Below are 17057 nucleotides of genomic sequence, written 5' to 3' on the forward strand. Positions count from 1 at the left end.
GCTATATTTCAGCCAATAACTTAGCCTCTGCAATGAATGATCTTCACAATAATTACAAATGTTCTATTGCACAACACTTTGGAGAATACAAAAGAGATAATGTAGCCAATAGCATCATTTTTATTGACCTTCTCTCTACCCCTAGTTTGTAATGCTGGCTGTTTGCTATGGATTTGTAGTATATAAATCTGACCAAACATAACCCTGATGACAACACTATGACGTCATCAGGGGTATTTTCAGAGACTCCAGAGCCGTAGAACTGCTTTCACAGGTTGAGTAGTGCAAACAATGATGAGGCTTTTCCTTAGGTTGTATTAAACTGACTTCTCCTGGAATTTACAGCAGGTGTACAATTACACCAAAGATAATCCCGTGTGGGGAGGCATTCGAAATTGAACATGATTTTGCTCTTGGTACAATATCTTGCTGCTGTTCCTTTGATTTACTCTCCTGGGTGTGCCGAAAGATATTGCCATGATAAACTGTCATTCTCTCCCGGTCTTATCATCCTCTAGGGTGTTGTTCTTACTGTTTGTGTGGTTACCGGTTAGTGGACCCTCTCCTGGCTCGTCTCCGTCCTCTGCTCTGATTAAAAAGTGCTGCTCGGAACAGCTTTGGCATGCATCTGCACCTCATGACCATATGAGTTCACTGAGCCAGCCTCCACCGTTGGACTTATTAGGTCATACCGACGGGAGTGTTTATGTGTCCTGCAGTGCACATATTTGTGTTAATGTGTGTGTTTAAGCGTGTCCTGCTGTGTGTGTTTGAGTGGTCGACTCTGTGTTTCCATTTGCGGCTTTGCTTCGGGCTGTTGCTTCAGCTCCCTGGCTAATGATGATTTTCCTTAAACACCCACCCTCCGCACACTCACACACAAGAGCACCTCTGCTCTTCTTGAGCTCTTTTTTTTTTAGCCAACATGTCCCCTAAAAAATTAACAAATTCTCTCCGCATCCTTTTGATCTATGCCTCCTTCCCACATCTTACTGCCTCCAGGCCTATCAATCCCTCATGCCCTTTCCTCTTTCCTACCTTGCGTCCTTTCCTTACCATTAGCAAATTCAAGGCACTTTACCAGCAGCTTGTTAGTTGGCCCCTGGCCCACGTTCAAAAAGTGAAGCATCCATCATTATCTGCCTCCGTGCTCACATTACTTTGTGGTGAGAATGCCAGCGCTGAATGGATTCTCATTATCAGAGCAGATTCTGTGTTGGCTGCACATTTGGCGTGTTCAGTGTCCAGCTCTATTGATGTGTGATTTAAAATTTCGGGCTTTCCACATTTTTCAACCCTGCAGCCAAACGTCCTCAAATAAATGTTGCTGTTTCACAGTCAATTTGATTGTAATACTTAGATACCTGTCTTAGTTTTTACAGAGCAAGCCAAACAATATTTGTATGCACATTCATATCCTAATGAGTTTAAATAATTAATTTCTCATTATCAGATTCTATCTCATCAGTTCAGTGGCCTTATGCAGCGATATGTGTCATCAATCAATTTTAATCAATTCATTATTATTTATGATCCCAAACTCCTTTGAACACTCCAAACTCACATAAGCTAATACATTTAACTTATGTGAGTTTGGAGTGTTCTCAAATGCAGGTCAGAAAGACTATTGACCTTTAAGCAAACTTTACCTTTTGACTACAGAATATCAAAGAAGTTTGAAATAAATTGAAACCTCAGCCATAGAGTGAGACAGGCTGGCAGATAAACACGCACACAGCATGTGTAGATGTTTACAATTACACATGAACCCACAGACGGGCAGATTAAAGCTGTCTGCTAGCCTGTGAGGAATCAGCAGGCTTCAATCCATCCCACCGGCCATGTTGTCCGAGCCGCTTCCACTTGACGCCCCCTGTCCCAACCGAGAACTAGTCCAGAGGTATGTGTACTCATTTGGCAGTGCTGCGGAACCAGGGATCTGGGAATATAATAGCAGGGTTTATCCTGGGAATCCCAGCCTTTCAATGGAGGCCATTGTGTTTGCCGCTGCACTGACCAGTAATGAAGTGTGTGTGTGTGTGTGTGTGTGTGTGTGTGTGTGTGTGTGTGTGTGTGTGTGTGTGTGTGTGTGTGTGTGTGTGTGTGTGTGTGTGTGTGTGTGTGTGTGTGTGTGTGTGTGTGTGTGTGTGTGTGTGTGTGTGTGTGTGTGTGTGTGTGTGTGTGTGTGTGTGTGTGTGTGTGTTGCACAAGCTGAGGGACAAGTAAGGTTTCTATTGTCCTGCAGCACACCATACATCACTTGTACTGTTTGCATTTTGTCTATTTGTACCCCTCTGTACAAGGATACATGTTTTTGTCTTTGGGTTGCTGTCAGTTTGTGTTTTTCTGCCGTTAGGACACTGTTGAATGCAGAGTTGATTAGTTTGGGTGTCGGTTTGGAAGGTTGGATTGAGTTTAGAAAGCAGAATGTGGAAGATCAGATAACAGGTTGTGGTTCACTGCCTTGTGGTTACTGCAAATGTTGGAAAACCTTTAACTCATTTTATGCAGCAATACTAGGGTTGGAGATTGAATGTGGATTCTAAATGGAACAATTCAGAATTGTAATCAATCAATCCTTATAAACGATGTCTTCGTTTGGCTCTTATTCTTGGGTAATTTACTAACTTTTATTACAGTTTAATAATGTTAGTTTCTAATGTAAAACATAACAAACCTAGCATGTTCCTTCTTGGTTATTCATTTGGTGTAATTTATTTTGTGAACATCCATAATGTTGTTTTGTAGCTATAAAGCAAAATAAAATGTTACGGGAATTCATTTGGATTTTTATTACGTCACAGCGTATACTTCAGCGGAATATCAAAACAACGACCCGGGGTGCAAAACGCATCAATGAAAGCAACCCTCTTCCACACAAAACAACACCTGTAAATAACCCAATTTGTGTTCTTTGAAATTGAAAAGGATATTGCATTGTATTACTTTCGTTGCAATTGTATACATATGTCTTAAGTGTAATTTGGCTTGGCTTCCTATTTTGTATGGACATGCTTTTATTTTGAAGGCGAGTTTACGCTGTTGACAGGAAGGGCGGAACTTGTCATAGAGTCCGTGATAATAAAACCCACCCATTTAGAGGGAAGATAAGATTGGTCATTTGTACTGTCATTTGACTTTACTCTCTCGTTCAGTTACTATAGCGGGCCCTCTGTGAATTCATAGCTGGATCACCAATCAGCTCCTATCTTCACAGTAACTCGCAGAGACGAGCTTCTTTCATTTAACCCTTCACATTCAAACAGAAACTAAATAGGCAGATTCGAAGGATTTATTTCTTTGGAAATGTTATTTTAAATACAATTAAATCAAGTTATTTTATTTTAATGTTTTTAAATATTATTTTGTAGAATATCTTAGGCCCTCAGAGAGGGCCTAGAGGGCCCTGACGGCTCGCCACTGCCGGTGTGTCGGGGAACTCACACAGCGTCAGAAAATAAAACCCTCTCTTTTTTCCTCCGTGCCCAAATCTCTAAAAACGGGAGAACAACGGAGCTGATCCAGATTTGCGTCCGATATGACGTAATATCGAAAATGTGGACCCACAGCACTGTTTTGGACGAAATATGGTCGGTGTTTACACAATGCTGACACAATGCTGACACAGCATTCCAACTATCTGTTATGCTACGCACAAAATTCTTTATTATTCCGCCGGGTTATTTTGCGCCACTTCTCCTCCCGCATTGAACATCGTAGAAACTCCGTAGAAACTCCGTTCAAACATGAATCGGTCGGGAATCGATGGCTCTTACTTTTATCATTCATAAATTTCATAATTCCAGAGATACATCCCATAATTCATCCCATTTTTAACATGGAAGTCAATGGAGAAATCTTCAGACTTCAACAATGTTCATGCAACTTCAACTGCTAACTGCTCCTTCTTCAACTGCTAACTGCTCCTTCTTCAACTGCTAACTGCTCCTTCATACTTTCACTCAGAAACCTCATTCCAACTTTGAAATGTTACACATCTTTCTGACATTATTCGTGTAACACAACTTTAAATCTGATTCTTACTTTTAGAGATATTAAACATTGTTCAGACCTTGGTTAAGAGGCGGGTGTCACAGCTAGAGTGGAGGACAGATTTAATTTTGCCTTCATATTTTCTTTTAAACCTGCCATAATTCCCAAACCCTACATTCCTGAGACATAATTTTTCATGACAAACGTAGCAAAAAAATTAAACGAAATGACTCTTGAGGGCATGAAGTGACAAAAACGTTCAACATGTCTCCATTAAACTCAATTGTAAGTTCAGCCTCACCTTTCCCCACCACAGCAGTCGCACACCTTTTGTTAATCTGCCAAAAAGTATACTTCAGATGCTCAAGTTCCTTGACATGCTTCACGCTTTGAAATTTCACCGATATCTGTCACGGTTCATCAACAAAACGTTCACATGTAAGAGGTTTATCTCTCCTTCAGAACAATGAAGATGCTCTCCTCTCACTGATCACCATGGAAACCTTTGATCTCTGGACACGTCGTTAGCTCAATAAACACCTGTGTCATGGAACACGATGATGTCATAACTCCAATTGACATAATTAGAGCAGCAGACTAATGACGTGGTCACTGGAGTTTAACAGACTGTCTCAGAATATTATTTTCCGTCTGATGGAGACTTCCTACTGACTTCAACATGTTCCACATATTTTAGACATTATTGGTGACGTATGCTTTTAGTTCTAAAGTTTTTTGTTAAAATATTCTGCTGCTTTTTCATGCATTTAGACCTTTATTTTCTTGTTCTTATTTCACATTCAAGTCCCCTCTATTCTCGAACCCTTTAAAGCACTCAGCCACACCACTTATATACCAGGTGCGACTGTTGCTATGTGAGTTAATCTTTCAAATACAAGGTTGCTTGTTTTATTCAAGCTCTTGTAGTTAATATGTCAAGGTATTTATCCCTAACATTTTATCAGCTAACTAATGACACACACTCAGAGGATCTTTATAAACGTTTTAAGTATTGCACATCTTTAAACATGACTCTTATAAATCACTTTTAAAACCAGCGATGCACTACAGTTTCAGCTTTTCTAAAATAGAAACTTCAATGTTCACATCTTTCTAAATGATTCTACTTTTCAATGACCTACAAATAATCCTAATAATAATCCCATTTTCAATATTCCAACTGTTCATATTTTTTGGTCAATTAACTAACCCGTTACAGATGTGTTGTTCAACAAATTTGAGCCTTTGCCGCATTTATTTGATCACCATGGAAACCTTTGATCTCTGGACACGTCGTTAGCTCAAACATAAACACCTGTGTCATGGAACACGATGATGTCATAACTCCAATTGAAAAGCAGACTTCAGATAATGGTTAATGGCCCTGCCCTCAACAGCTCTACGTCAATTATGGGGTGTCATCATATGCCGTTTCCATGGAGTTACAGCAACATCGTGTTTTATGGCGAGGGATGCGTATCCCTTGCCGTAAAACACGATGTTGCTGTAACTCCAATGGACACGGTCCGATCATCCCCCAAATTTCGCTTGTATATCACCGGTCCATGGCCTCAACAGCTTTATGCCAAATCTGAGATCTCATCATAGGCTGTTGTAATGGAAATGCATCCCTCGCCATAAAACATGATGTCGCTGTAGCTCCAATGGACACGGTCCTGTCGTCCCACAATCTTCACCTGTATATCACCTCTCCATGCCTCAACAGCTCTACGTCAAATCTGACACCTCACCTTATGCCGTTTCCATGGAAACGCATCCCTCGCCATAAAACACGATGTTGTCGTAACGCCTATGAAAAGGGTCAATACAGCACCAGACTTCAGATAATGGTTAACGCTCCAGCCCTCAACAGCTCTACGTCAATTATGGGGTTTCATCATATGCCGTTTCCATCCCTCGCCATAAAAGACGATGTCGCTATAACTAAAAAAGTGCTCAAACTTCACTCACGTTTGCTAACAGTCCAGCCTTGAATACATCTACGGGACAGTTTTGAGATTTCTTCAAATGCCGTCGCCATGGCAACACAATGCTCGCCATGAAACACGGTTTTCTCATAACTTCAGTGAAAATGCTCCAAATGGCCCAAAACTTCACAGGTTTGGTAACGATGCAGCCATCAACACATCTAAGCGTATTATGGGATGTCATCAAATGCCGTTGGCATGGCGAGAGGTCATTCGCCATCGAGTTAGTTCAAAAGTTTGAAGTTCAAATATTCTGCTGCTTTTCCAAGCCTTTTTACTTTATTTTCTTCTCTCATCACACATTCAAGCCCCCAGTGTTCATGTATCATTTCAATCTAAATTCTTCACTTTCTTCTTACACATTACATTTCAGCATAGCAGTTTAGCGTCAGCATTTCTACATAAAGCATTCCCACAAGCAATTTCTTCAGGAATTGCATTCTCTAGTTTTATTTGTTATCAACTTTTTTATTATAAGCTTTATACCCAAAATCAGCACTTTTGAAACAGGAAAGGAAATATAGGGATATGAGGCATGGCTAGAATGGGGGATCTGTTTGGTATTTTGAGCAAAACACTTCATAGACATGTTTTTGATATATTTATATATATCTGAGCTATTGGCTAAAAATAGCATGATAGGTGCACTTTAAGTGCAGGCAGCCTGATGCGTCTAATTGCTTCCCTGGAAAGCAGCCTATCACTACTGTCTGTCTGTCTGTCTGTCTGTTCCTCTTTTCTTTCCTCCCCCTCTCTCTCTTTCTGTTCCTCTTTTCTTTTCTCTCTCTGTCATCATCTGTCCATATGTCTCCTTCCTAATCAATAAATGTAAATCGGCACAGGCCATGCAAATGTGATGCGGCTGTTATCTTTGATCACACTCAACACATGCACACACGCTTTAAACCAAAAAAACTCATGTTTGACACAATGAAAGGAGAAGTAGATGATGATGATGTTGATAAAGATGAGGATGAGGATGATGCGTGATTTCCTTTGCCAGTTCTCACCAGAGCCATTGTTCCCTCATTACAAGGCTACTGTCGATAAAAAGACAAATGTAGAAATGCTTAGCTGAGATGCACACGCCTACATATTTGACATACGGGTTTTAGGGCTATGTGTTTTTGAACAGGACATTTTGTTCTTTGTGCATCATCCTTTATGTAATCCCTGTGACCCTAACTGCTGTTTGTTTCTACTGTTCACAAATAGAAATTCTGGAGAGCGAGTTTTTTCCCCGTAACGTTTTGTCAGCGTACCATTTGTCAGCTTTAGCATGCTAGTCGGGTAAACTAAGCTCAATGTTCTCATGATTCAGGATGATGCCACTAGAAACAAGGATCCCACATTTGTTGGGTAATTGCTTTCCTCCTGTTAATGTACGCAGTAGTGGCATAAAATGCAGAATTTAACTGCACAAAAGCTGCCAGCCTACACAACAGTGTCAGCAACACCTGTTATTCATGTTGAATTAACCATTGGTGATCATGGCTGATGTTTTTTTCTTCTTTCGTCTGTAACAAATCATAACTATTAAGACTTAAGACTAAGATAAATCTCTTGGAGTTCATTATTGCCTACAACCATTTTGCAATAATCACTGCATCCTAAAACTGAAGAATAATTGTGGCTTCTTTAATCTTCACACAACCAATGTCAGCTTGTACAAGGGCCTAGAGAGTGCAGTTGTGGTGTGTAAAGACTTTTGAAAATGTAAACAAACTCTGAAGAAACTGCTGTAGAAAAAATGTAAACAACCTAAAAAACAGCTTTTGAAAAATAAACACTTTTATAGATCCCCTGTTCACATATAATGTGCTTTAGGCATCTCTGAAATATGGAGGAATATGCACATTATACTGTGTATTAACCCTCAAGATTCTACAGTATTCAACATTTGTGTCAGAAGTGTTTGTCTTATCTGTGGTTCACACCGATGCACATAAAAAAGCCCTACACGCATGGTTTCACTCTTCTGGGTGAACGCTTCTGTTGAAATCACGAGTGTACACAGAGATACACACATGTGGACATGTACACATATCTTACTGACTGAGACTTCTGGTTCTCGAGTTATCAGGGCTCCCATGTGTCTATCTTTAAGGAGCACACAAATGCACATTATAGATAAGAAGAACTTCTGAGAACCGGCTGACCACAAAAACAGACACTAAAACTAGTCTGAAGTTAGGTGTTCCTTTAAAAAAAAAAAAGAAGGGAAGTCAAGGTATTGCTAGAGAGCAGTTTTGAATATTCATATTTCTCAGTGTTTTCTTCCTCTTTTTTTGTGCGGGAAGAAAAATATATCAATAAGCTGTATTTTAAATTAAGCATTTTTTCGGAGTAATTTGTTTCAATATTTTTGAATTTAATGGTGAAAACATTATCAATTTGATATTTCAAAAGCCTTTGGGGTTTAATTGACTTTTATAGTGTATGTCGTTTCTGAGAAAACAGAACCTTTTGTGTTATACTCCTGTTCAGTCAAGTGTGAGACATAACACGTGCATGGTTTTACTAATGTGACTGAGAAAATAACATTAAAGCCCATTTGAGCGTGGCGTTAATTTGAATATTGTTGAATCTGCCCATCATTTTCCTTAAAAATCAAATGACAGTTTTGTCAATAAAAATAATAAAAGGGGAAAAATGCCCATAAGTATGAAATCAATGCTGACGGATGTTTGTGTAAGGTTTTACCTGCACTAAGTGACCCATATGGTTTTGTTTGCTCTGTTTGCAAGGTTTGATTACATAAGATTAGATCTAAGGTATTTGGTGAGACCGTAGTTCAAATGCAGTTTTATCTTTTACTCGAGACTTGTGAGAAAGACGGTGGGAGGGCAGAAAGGACAAGAAGATGGAAGGTTAAAACCATCAGCAGGATAGGTGGTGGGAGGATGTTAAGAGACTGAGTTGATGGATGGAGGATGAAGGTTATGAGTGACTTAAATTACAGATTGTATGACCATTGGTTGAAAAGGAGACTGACAGACTGAGTGCATGAGGGTGGAGGAAAAATTAGAAGGACGGAGCGAAGTACTGGAAGTATCAATAGATGATGAGTTGAGTTGGGGAGGGATCATATGCACAATTCAACTATTATTGTTTTGACTATCCTTTTGACTACTTCATGAAAGTATTTCATGACAGAGTTTTTTCTTAACATTTCTGAAAATGTTTACTTTAAAAAAAAAAAAGAAATCCGATATAAATCCATATGTTATTACCTTTTTTTATTTTTCCACTGCAAATATCCGTATTTTAGCTACTTAAACTGTATAAAACCACACAAAATTACATTTGTGAATATTTTAAATAATGAATCCATTTGTTGTGGGAAATGTTGTAAAGAGGGACTGAGCAGCAGAGTGAACAAAGCAGCTGTGGGCGGGTGAGTGGGCGGCTGGTTGAAGAGACGCAAGTGGTAGATCCACTCAGCCTCTCATGCATCTCCTCCTTCTATCCCTTCATTTTCCATCTCTAAAACCTATATATCAAACACCCACTCATCAACCTCCACATACATCTCTTTAACATCAATAATATATACTATAACTATACTATCAATACTACTGCTACAGCTGATAACAACAACACAATAATAAAAAATCTTTCGAAAAACCTTTTGCCACAAGTCCAAATGTTTGCATTTTTTAAACATTGTAACGTTACTAGCTTTCATGCTAGCCTGCATCTTGCTCCACACTTGTTGCATCTTGAGTCCTATAGCGATGTGGTTTTGTATTTGATAACGTGTCTCATTCTAACACTCACTTGCAGTGTGGACATATGGATCATTGCTATATCCACGGTTGGAAGATTACCAGGGAACAAAGTGATGACGTGTTTAAACATACTACAGCTTTAATTTGGGTTAGGAAAAGATTATTATGCACAAAGGTTTATTCACATTTGTTAGGAATGTTTAGCACTTGCCTGTTCGACAACAGGTTCAAGCTTCTGTTCTTTGAGAAGAAACCTATTTATGAGGATGTTTTTACCTTTTTCTATAAAAACGCTGGAAGAACGGGTGAAAACCTAGTGACCGAGTGTTATATGAGCTGTAGAGGCCAGTAAAATTGTTTCATATTGTAGCAGAGACCTCTTCAGTCAAATGTAACTCCAAGCTTCAGCAGTTTTATGATTGACTCAAAATTGATTTAAAGTTGGACTGAAGAACAAAAAGAATACTGTGCCAAATGTATACTTTATATTCTTGTCTTACTTTTGTACAAATCACATATCGCTCACTAGAGCAAATAATGATATGGGATCAGTACAAGCAACACATCAATGTGCCTGAATTAGTGGCTTCCATCATAATTACAAACATGTTATATCTCTTATAATTTATTCATATTTGTGTGAAGAAATAAGCATCTCCTGCTCATTTAAATGACAGTGAATGGGATGTTAATTATTGACAGCTGACTGCCAGCAAGGCAGCTTCTCCAGTCTGTTGCAGAACTGGGAGCAGCCTCCAATGTTGGGCAGGAAGGCCAAAAAACAAACAAAACACCAACTGGACTCAATGGAGAACAGAGACTGTAATAGGCAGGTCCAGACAAATCCAAATCATATCACCCATGACACTGAGGGTGGTCAAGATAATAGAAAACAGAGCGACCCAGACTAGCCTTGTTGTCAAAAAGAAATGTTTGCGACATGGAGTTGTACATCATCTATATTTGTAAACAGGCTCTCTATGGATCTGCTTCTGATTTAAACCTACAAATATTTACCCCTAATGTCCCCCGAAAGCTTGAAGTGGAAGCGTCTGGAGATGAGAGGACTGATGGATGGAAACGGTGAGAGAGCAGAGGAAAAGGGAGCAGAGAGGTGGTGATGATGGAGAGGGAGGGTGTGGGAGTGCCGATGTGTTGGGAGACAAAGGGCTGCGAGGATGAGAGGAGAGGATGAGTGAGGAGGACTCGTCTGAAGTGTTTACTCATGTAGATGCTGTAGCAGAGTGCCGGGGAGGAATATAAAAAGCCAGAGGATGGATGAGGTTTATTGGTGCTACATAACTAATAGGCACAACTCATGGCTGTGTCATAGCTGATTTAGTTTTTGTGTGTATTTGTAAACACACTTGCTTAGTGATGTTTTACCCCAGATAGTTCACAGCGAAAGAGACACGTATCTTTTATTTTTCAAATGTTTCTATTGAATGTATGCCTTTCAGACAATACAAATGTTTGGGAAGCCTTTCAGATTAAAGCTGTAACATTTTAAAAATGGTGTTTGCTGTGATCCAAGGATTTATACACTTTGTAGTTTGCAGTCAAGAACATTTTAGAGGGCTTTATTGTTAGGATGATTCAGATCCAGTACTCTTACTGGTGCGCATAATGTGTGTGTGCATGTGTGTGTGCATGTGTGTGTATGTGTGTTAGAGAGGGATTGATATCAAAGGGCAGCAGGTCCATAGAGATCCTTCCCGGCCTGTCAGCCACACAGATAATATTACCTTAGTTCAGGTTGAAATGGCAAAGATGATGTCATTTTTAAACATCGTCCTCGGCTCCCTGGCTTCCCCGTATCTGCCTTTCATCTCTAAGAGCAAATTGAAATCTTCGATATCATCACTCAAGCAACTTCTCACCTTTAGCACAGAAGAATGATCAGGCAAATGGTTACAATTATAAATTTCTCACTTGATGGTCTGTAAGGCATGAAAGTATCATACAAGATAATAGATAACTTCGATGCTGGTTCTTGGGGAAATGTCTCTTTTTAATAATTATTGTAAAATAACATGCTTTTTTAGGTGGAAGCTTTTAAATAAAAAAACGTAAAGAAATTATCTGTAGGTCAAGTTTTTATTATTAGAGGCCAGGAATTGCCTAACATATTCTAATTAACATTTGATCCTTAGCCAACAAAATGTAAGAACCAGGGTTTAACTATTTTATTAAATGGCAGCAAAAAATGCAACAATTGAAGGCATTATTTAAAAGGAGACAGTGTCCACAGTGGCTTCATGTATAAGCAGGTTCCTCAGCAGTATGGAAATTGATTATTGCCCATATTGTGTATATATATATTATTTTTCTATATTCATAATTTTGTGATACTTGTGAGTTTTTCACAATGTGTGTGCCAGGTCTAAGGCAATTTCTTTAAAACGTCTAAATTGTACAAACTTTTCTAGTCATAATAATTATAATATTGCATGCTTTTGCTGGTGCTCAAAGACAACGTTATCAGCCTGAAATGCGACGGCATGCGGATTGAATTTAGATCCTTGGGTTTTCCCCTGTTAGCTCACTGAGATGTTTATTTCTGTGAGATTCCTCTCTCCACCTGAGCCTTTCATCTAGGCCTCGGGCCGAGATGAAAAATCAGGACCACCTTTCACACATCCAAGGGACCAACCTCTGGAGTTTCAGGGGTCCGCCGCGCTGTTCCTAGCTCCCCTGATTTTAATTAGGTCCTTCATCAGGGAACGTGGCGTCAGAATTGTTCCTTCGAGAGGTTTCAACTGAAGATTATATTTTCCTGTGCCCCTACACACCTATCACAGGATCATGCTGAATAATCGGCATGTTCAGAAGCGGGGACCCATAATTAAGTTGTATGTGCTTTTGTGAGTTTTCACTTGGAAACCCACTCAATGATTGCCAGCCTGTGAATTATTAAGATTATTTTGTAAGCTATTTAAGCATCTTAGACTTATCCCTTTCACTGTTGGAGAAAGTATTGAGCAGGATTTGACGTCAGCCCCCGCCTGACGGCTGCACTGTGTCTATTAGATGCAATAGAAAGAGAGAGAGAGCTTACAGAATACCAAACAGTATTCTCTCCATCTCCGCCTAATGTAAGGTAGCGTACTTAGCGGGTTAAAACTAGATTAGGCTCTCAGTTTAGTGTGTGTGTGTGTGTGTGTGTGTGTGTGTGTGTGTGTGTGTGTGTGTGTGTGTGTGTGTGTGTGTGTGTGTGTGTGTGTGTGTGTGTGTGTGTGTGTGTGTGTGTGTGTGTGTGTGTGTGTGTGTGTGTGTGTGTGTGTGTGTGTGTGTGTGTGTGTGTGTGTGTGTGTGTGTGTGATGGAGTTTGGGGTAATTGATTTGGCTGGAGGCGGTATCTGAAGACAGACAGAGGCACATGAAAATAGAGATACAGAAACTGGGAGAGAAGTAGTGAGGGAGACCAAAAGCAGACGAGTGTAAAGCCAATAGCTAGAGCCGAAAAAGTTGGATAAAGCTTCAAAAACTCCGACATCAAAAGAGATACAGATGCAGTAGAGAGGGACAAGTACAGGCCAGCCGATAAAGATCCAAAGAGATGGGTGTAGTTTTTTTTGTGTTAGCTCAACCCTGACCTTGCATTAGATCTGCCTACGTTGATGTGCTCGGCGCAGACGCCTGTTGAGCAGATGTCCCAATTGTTGTTATTTTCAACCAAGTTTTTGGCTAATATTTCCACCCAAGGCTCCAGCGCACATCTGATCTGAGTCATAGTCGTCTGCACATATAGAGGAGCAGTGTGTAAAATGTAATTGTAAGCTCTACATTGTTAATCAAAAGAAAGTAGACATTGCATCCCTGCCGATCTCTATGTTTAAGGATTGGATGCATGCATGTACCTAAACTTTAGCTTTGATGTTACATTAAAAGTGGTGTTCGTGTCCAGGTCAGTTGGGGCATCGTGCGTTAAAGATGTGTTTTAGCCACCTCCAGATTTCCTCTCGGCTCCACATGTGTTTTGTTTTCGAACACATTTTTTGATTTACCAGCCTGCACCAGAGTAGAAAGGGAATGTGCATTTTCTTCCAACGTTAATATGTATCTTATATGTATCTATCCCACTTTGGGATCAATAAAAAGTAGATCTGATCTTATATCTTACATACTCAATATTGATTCAAAAGTGAATTCTGACTGTCATTTTTCTATTGGTTTTCTTTGTCTTGTTAAGTCTCTGAACTAGCTGTTTTGAAATGGAAGCCACATAATTGTAGCCGGCTTTGACTGAGTAATAATAGTCTGTGGTTGAAGCATAATTTTTTAAGACACGTAAAATCACTCATCATTCTGAGGGTTCCTGGCTGTGTTGTTCCCTGCGATGAGTAGCAGAGACACCAGCTGCAAATGTTTTTACATGAATAATTTAACAATTAATCACAGAGGGATTTGTTGGAGCCTGACTATTTATCGTGCTTTCAGGATCAAACATCGTACTTGGCATTTTTGGATTTTACTTTTGTCGCTGTGTGTGTGTGTGTGTGTGTGTGTGTGTGTGTGTGTGTGTGTGTGTGTGTGTGTGTGTGTGTGTGTGTGTGTGTGTGTGTGTGTGTGTGTGTGTGTGTGTGTGTGTGTGTGTGTGTGTGTGTGTGTGTGTGTGTGTGTGTGTGTGTGTGTGTGTGTGTGTGTGTGTGTGGTGTGGGTGGGTGTGGGTGGGTGTGTTTTTTCTGCCTTGTTGTTTATGATGGCTGTGGTCTAATCAAATCAAGTTTTATTTATATAGCACATTTTTAAAACGATTTTTGGTCGAGCCAAAGTGCTGTACATATAATAATTACCGTACCTTAAAGTAAGGACACTATACACGTCTACATGTGACATGCCACACATACCTTGATTTTTTTACTCTGATTGACACTCACTATGGTTCCAGAAGCTAAGCTAGGACTCTATGTTCCTTTTCAGTGATCAATCAAAACAGATAAGTAATGACAATTGTGTGCATAGTTTACATTTTCACCCATAAAAATATATTTTATTCACTTATCATAAACATAGGGAGATAAGGATGAAGCCTTTTTTGTCTTTGCCTTGTGAATAATGCTAAATTGTAACTCTGTCTGCTGGATTCGGCCTCTCTATCACTCATCTCCACTAATGGAAGGCAAGAGCTACAAGTGACACTTAACTTTCACTTCCAACATGAAGCATCATTAATTGGAACACAGAAATGGCGTACTTGAAAATGATAAAATGTCGCAGTTTAAAGGTTTCCTTTGTCTACATTCTTTAAAAGGAATAAATGACTGAAAGTGACTGAAAACAGCTTAAAGCACCAACCTGATGAGGAAGAGATAGCCAATAATATTTCTTTAAAATAAAACAAGGTGTTCTGGTGAGTCATGCAACGTTTCTTGAAGCGTGGTGAAACACTTTCTCAAGAACAACAGTGTAGGACTTCAGGGTTAGAGTAACAGAAGAGGAGGTTGGAGCTCTGAGAGACGTTGGGTTATGTTCTCGCTCAGGTAGAGGGGGCGGGGGGCATTGTCCTGAGGCAGGGGGATATTTATCTGCATGTGAAAAGCTAAATATTGGCAGAATCTACAGTGTGCCACTCTACAGTACCATGAATCAGTAATACATTTGATTTAATCTCTTATTGGTGAAAGGGTGTGATGCAATTCAGTTTAAGTCTGAGAAGAAGGTGCTCATTACAAAGCCTCTTATCTCTATCACCATAGTTACACTGGACTCAGAGAGGTTGATTCTCAATTTCAAACTGCATTTTTGTATTTGATATGCGTTTTTCTTTTGGCCTTGCACATGTTCTGTGTGTACCTACTATGTTAGCCTAGTTAGATGTTTACAATTGTAGTTCTCCTTTTGACACCTTAGGGTGCCCGGACACTGCTGTCGTTATTTCTTACTGCTCTTTTTCAGCCATGCCTGCTGAGCGCTGCATAATGCAATTGAACATTTATGCTGCAGGCCGCTTTTGGGCTTTGTTAAATTGATCCGTCATTAAGGAGATGATGGAAAATCTAAGTTACATTGGTTTCAGTAATAATTCCTAGTGCAAAGGATTCAGGTGTAAGATTTGACCTGTTGTTAAGTTTTGTGGTGGCCACGTTGGATTCTTGGATACACTTTGCAGATCAATTTATTACCACCTCTTTTCACACCCCATTCATCTGGCAGTGGCTGTTTTCATATGAGGCTGTTTAAGGCTATATTCACTCGAGGCTATTAGTGTTCTTTACAGTCACACTGTTCCTCCCATATGCATGGGTAGTAGGAAAGGAAGTCTATCGGGAAAGACATGACATAAAATATGAAAGACCTCTTCTCTACACAGTAGACACAGTAGGCTTTTCTCGTTTTAATGGCAGAAAAAAACGAAACACTGAAACTACTGACGGCCAGACAGCTGACAATTTCAATTTCAGGGAAGGGAGCAATATCTGGAAGGATAAAAAGAAAAAAAAACATGATACTCGCATTCATTTGAGGGATCCTCTGAGGAGTAGTTTTTTATTTGCAATGCATGGACATTTCCAATAGTATTTAAGCATTCATAAATAATATTTTTTCTCTGACACACTTTTTTAAATGATTAGTTTGTGTATATGTGTGTGTCACAGTGCATTCCCCCTGCATAGTGGCTCCCTATTGGCTTTCAAGCTAATGTGTTGTCTTTCTCTCTGTGTATCTGTCTGTCTGTCTGTCATTATGACTGTCTGTGACTTTGTTCGTTTGTGCCTTTTATCCCTTATTTTTTCTGTCACTTTGCCACTTTCGGCCTGTCATTCATTTTCTTTGCTTTTGATGTGACTTGTTTTTTGCATGTCTTTTGACTGTGTGTTCTGCGATCTCCACAAACTGCTTTCTGCCTGTTTCTGAATGTCTGCTTTAAATGTATGTTTATGTTGTGCTTGTTTCTCACACGTCCCTGTCCACATATGTCTGTGTATGTCATTCTATGTGTGCATCCTGGTCTTTGTCTGTCTTTTCGCCTTGTCCCTGTCTCCATAATGTCCCCTCCTCCAGCCTTTGTGACTTTGCTGAACGGGGGCCAGGCTCAGGATGCCATCCGCTCCCTCCACCACAGCACTGTCCGGGGGCGTCTGATCAATGTCACGCTGCAGCCCACCGACTCCATGCTCTGCCTCACCAACCTGCCCCACACCTTCACCGCCCAGCAGCTGGAGGAGATGGTGCGCGCCTATGGGAACATTGAGCGCTCCTTCCTGGTGTACAGCCTGCTGACGGGCCACTCCAAAGGATATGGGTTTGTTGAATACATGAAGAAGGATTCCGCTTCACGGGCCCGCTCGGAGCTGCTGGGCCGACCGATAGTACGTTAAAGTTGGTTGTTAAAATAAGCACT

The 17057-nt window shown here is 40.0% G+C and overlaps 1 protein-coding gene across 1 annotated transcript in view; it reads left to right on the top strand.

The window, feature by feature from the left end:
• Window positions 1-17057, top strand: part of raver2 (ribonucleoprotein, PTB-binding 2) — a 78510-nt gene that overhangs the window by 23936 nt on the left and 37517 nt on the right. Inside the window, exon 3 of the mRNA XM_079671296.1 lies at window positions 16718-17025. Within this exon, the coding sequence (XP_079527422.1) occupies window positions 16718-17025 (308 nt within the window). The remainder of the gene's footprint in view (window positions 1-16717; window positions 17026-17057) is intronic.

This window comes from Notothenia rossii (assembly GCF_949606895.1).
Source record: "Notothenia rossii genome assembly, chromosome: 1".
NCBI lineage: Eukaryota > Metazoa > Chordata > Actinopteri > Perciformes > Nototheniidae > Notothenia > Notothenia rossii.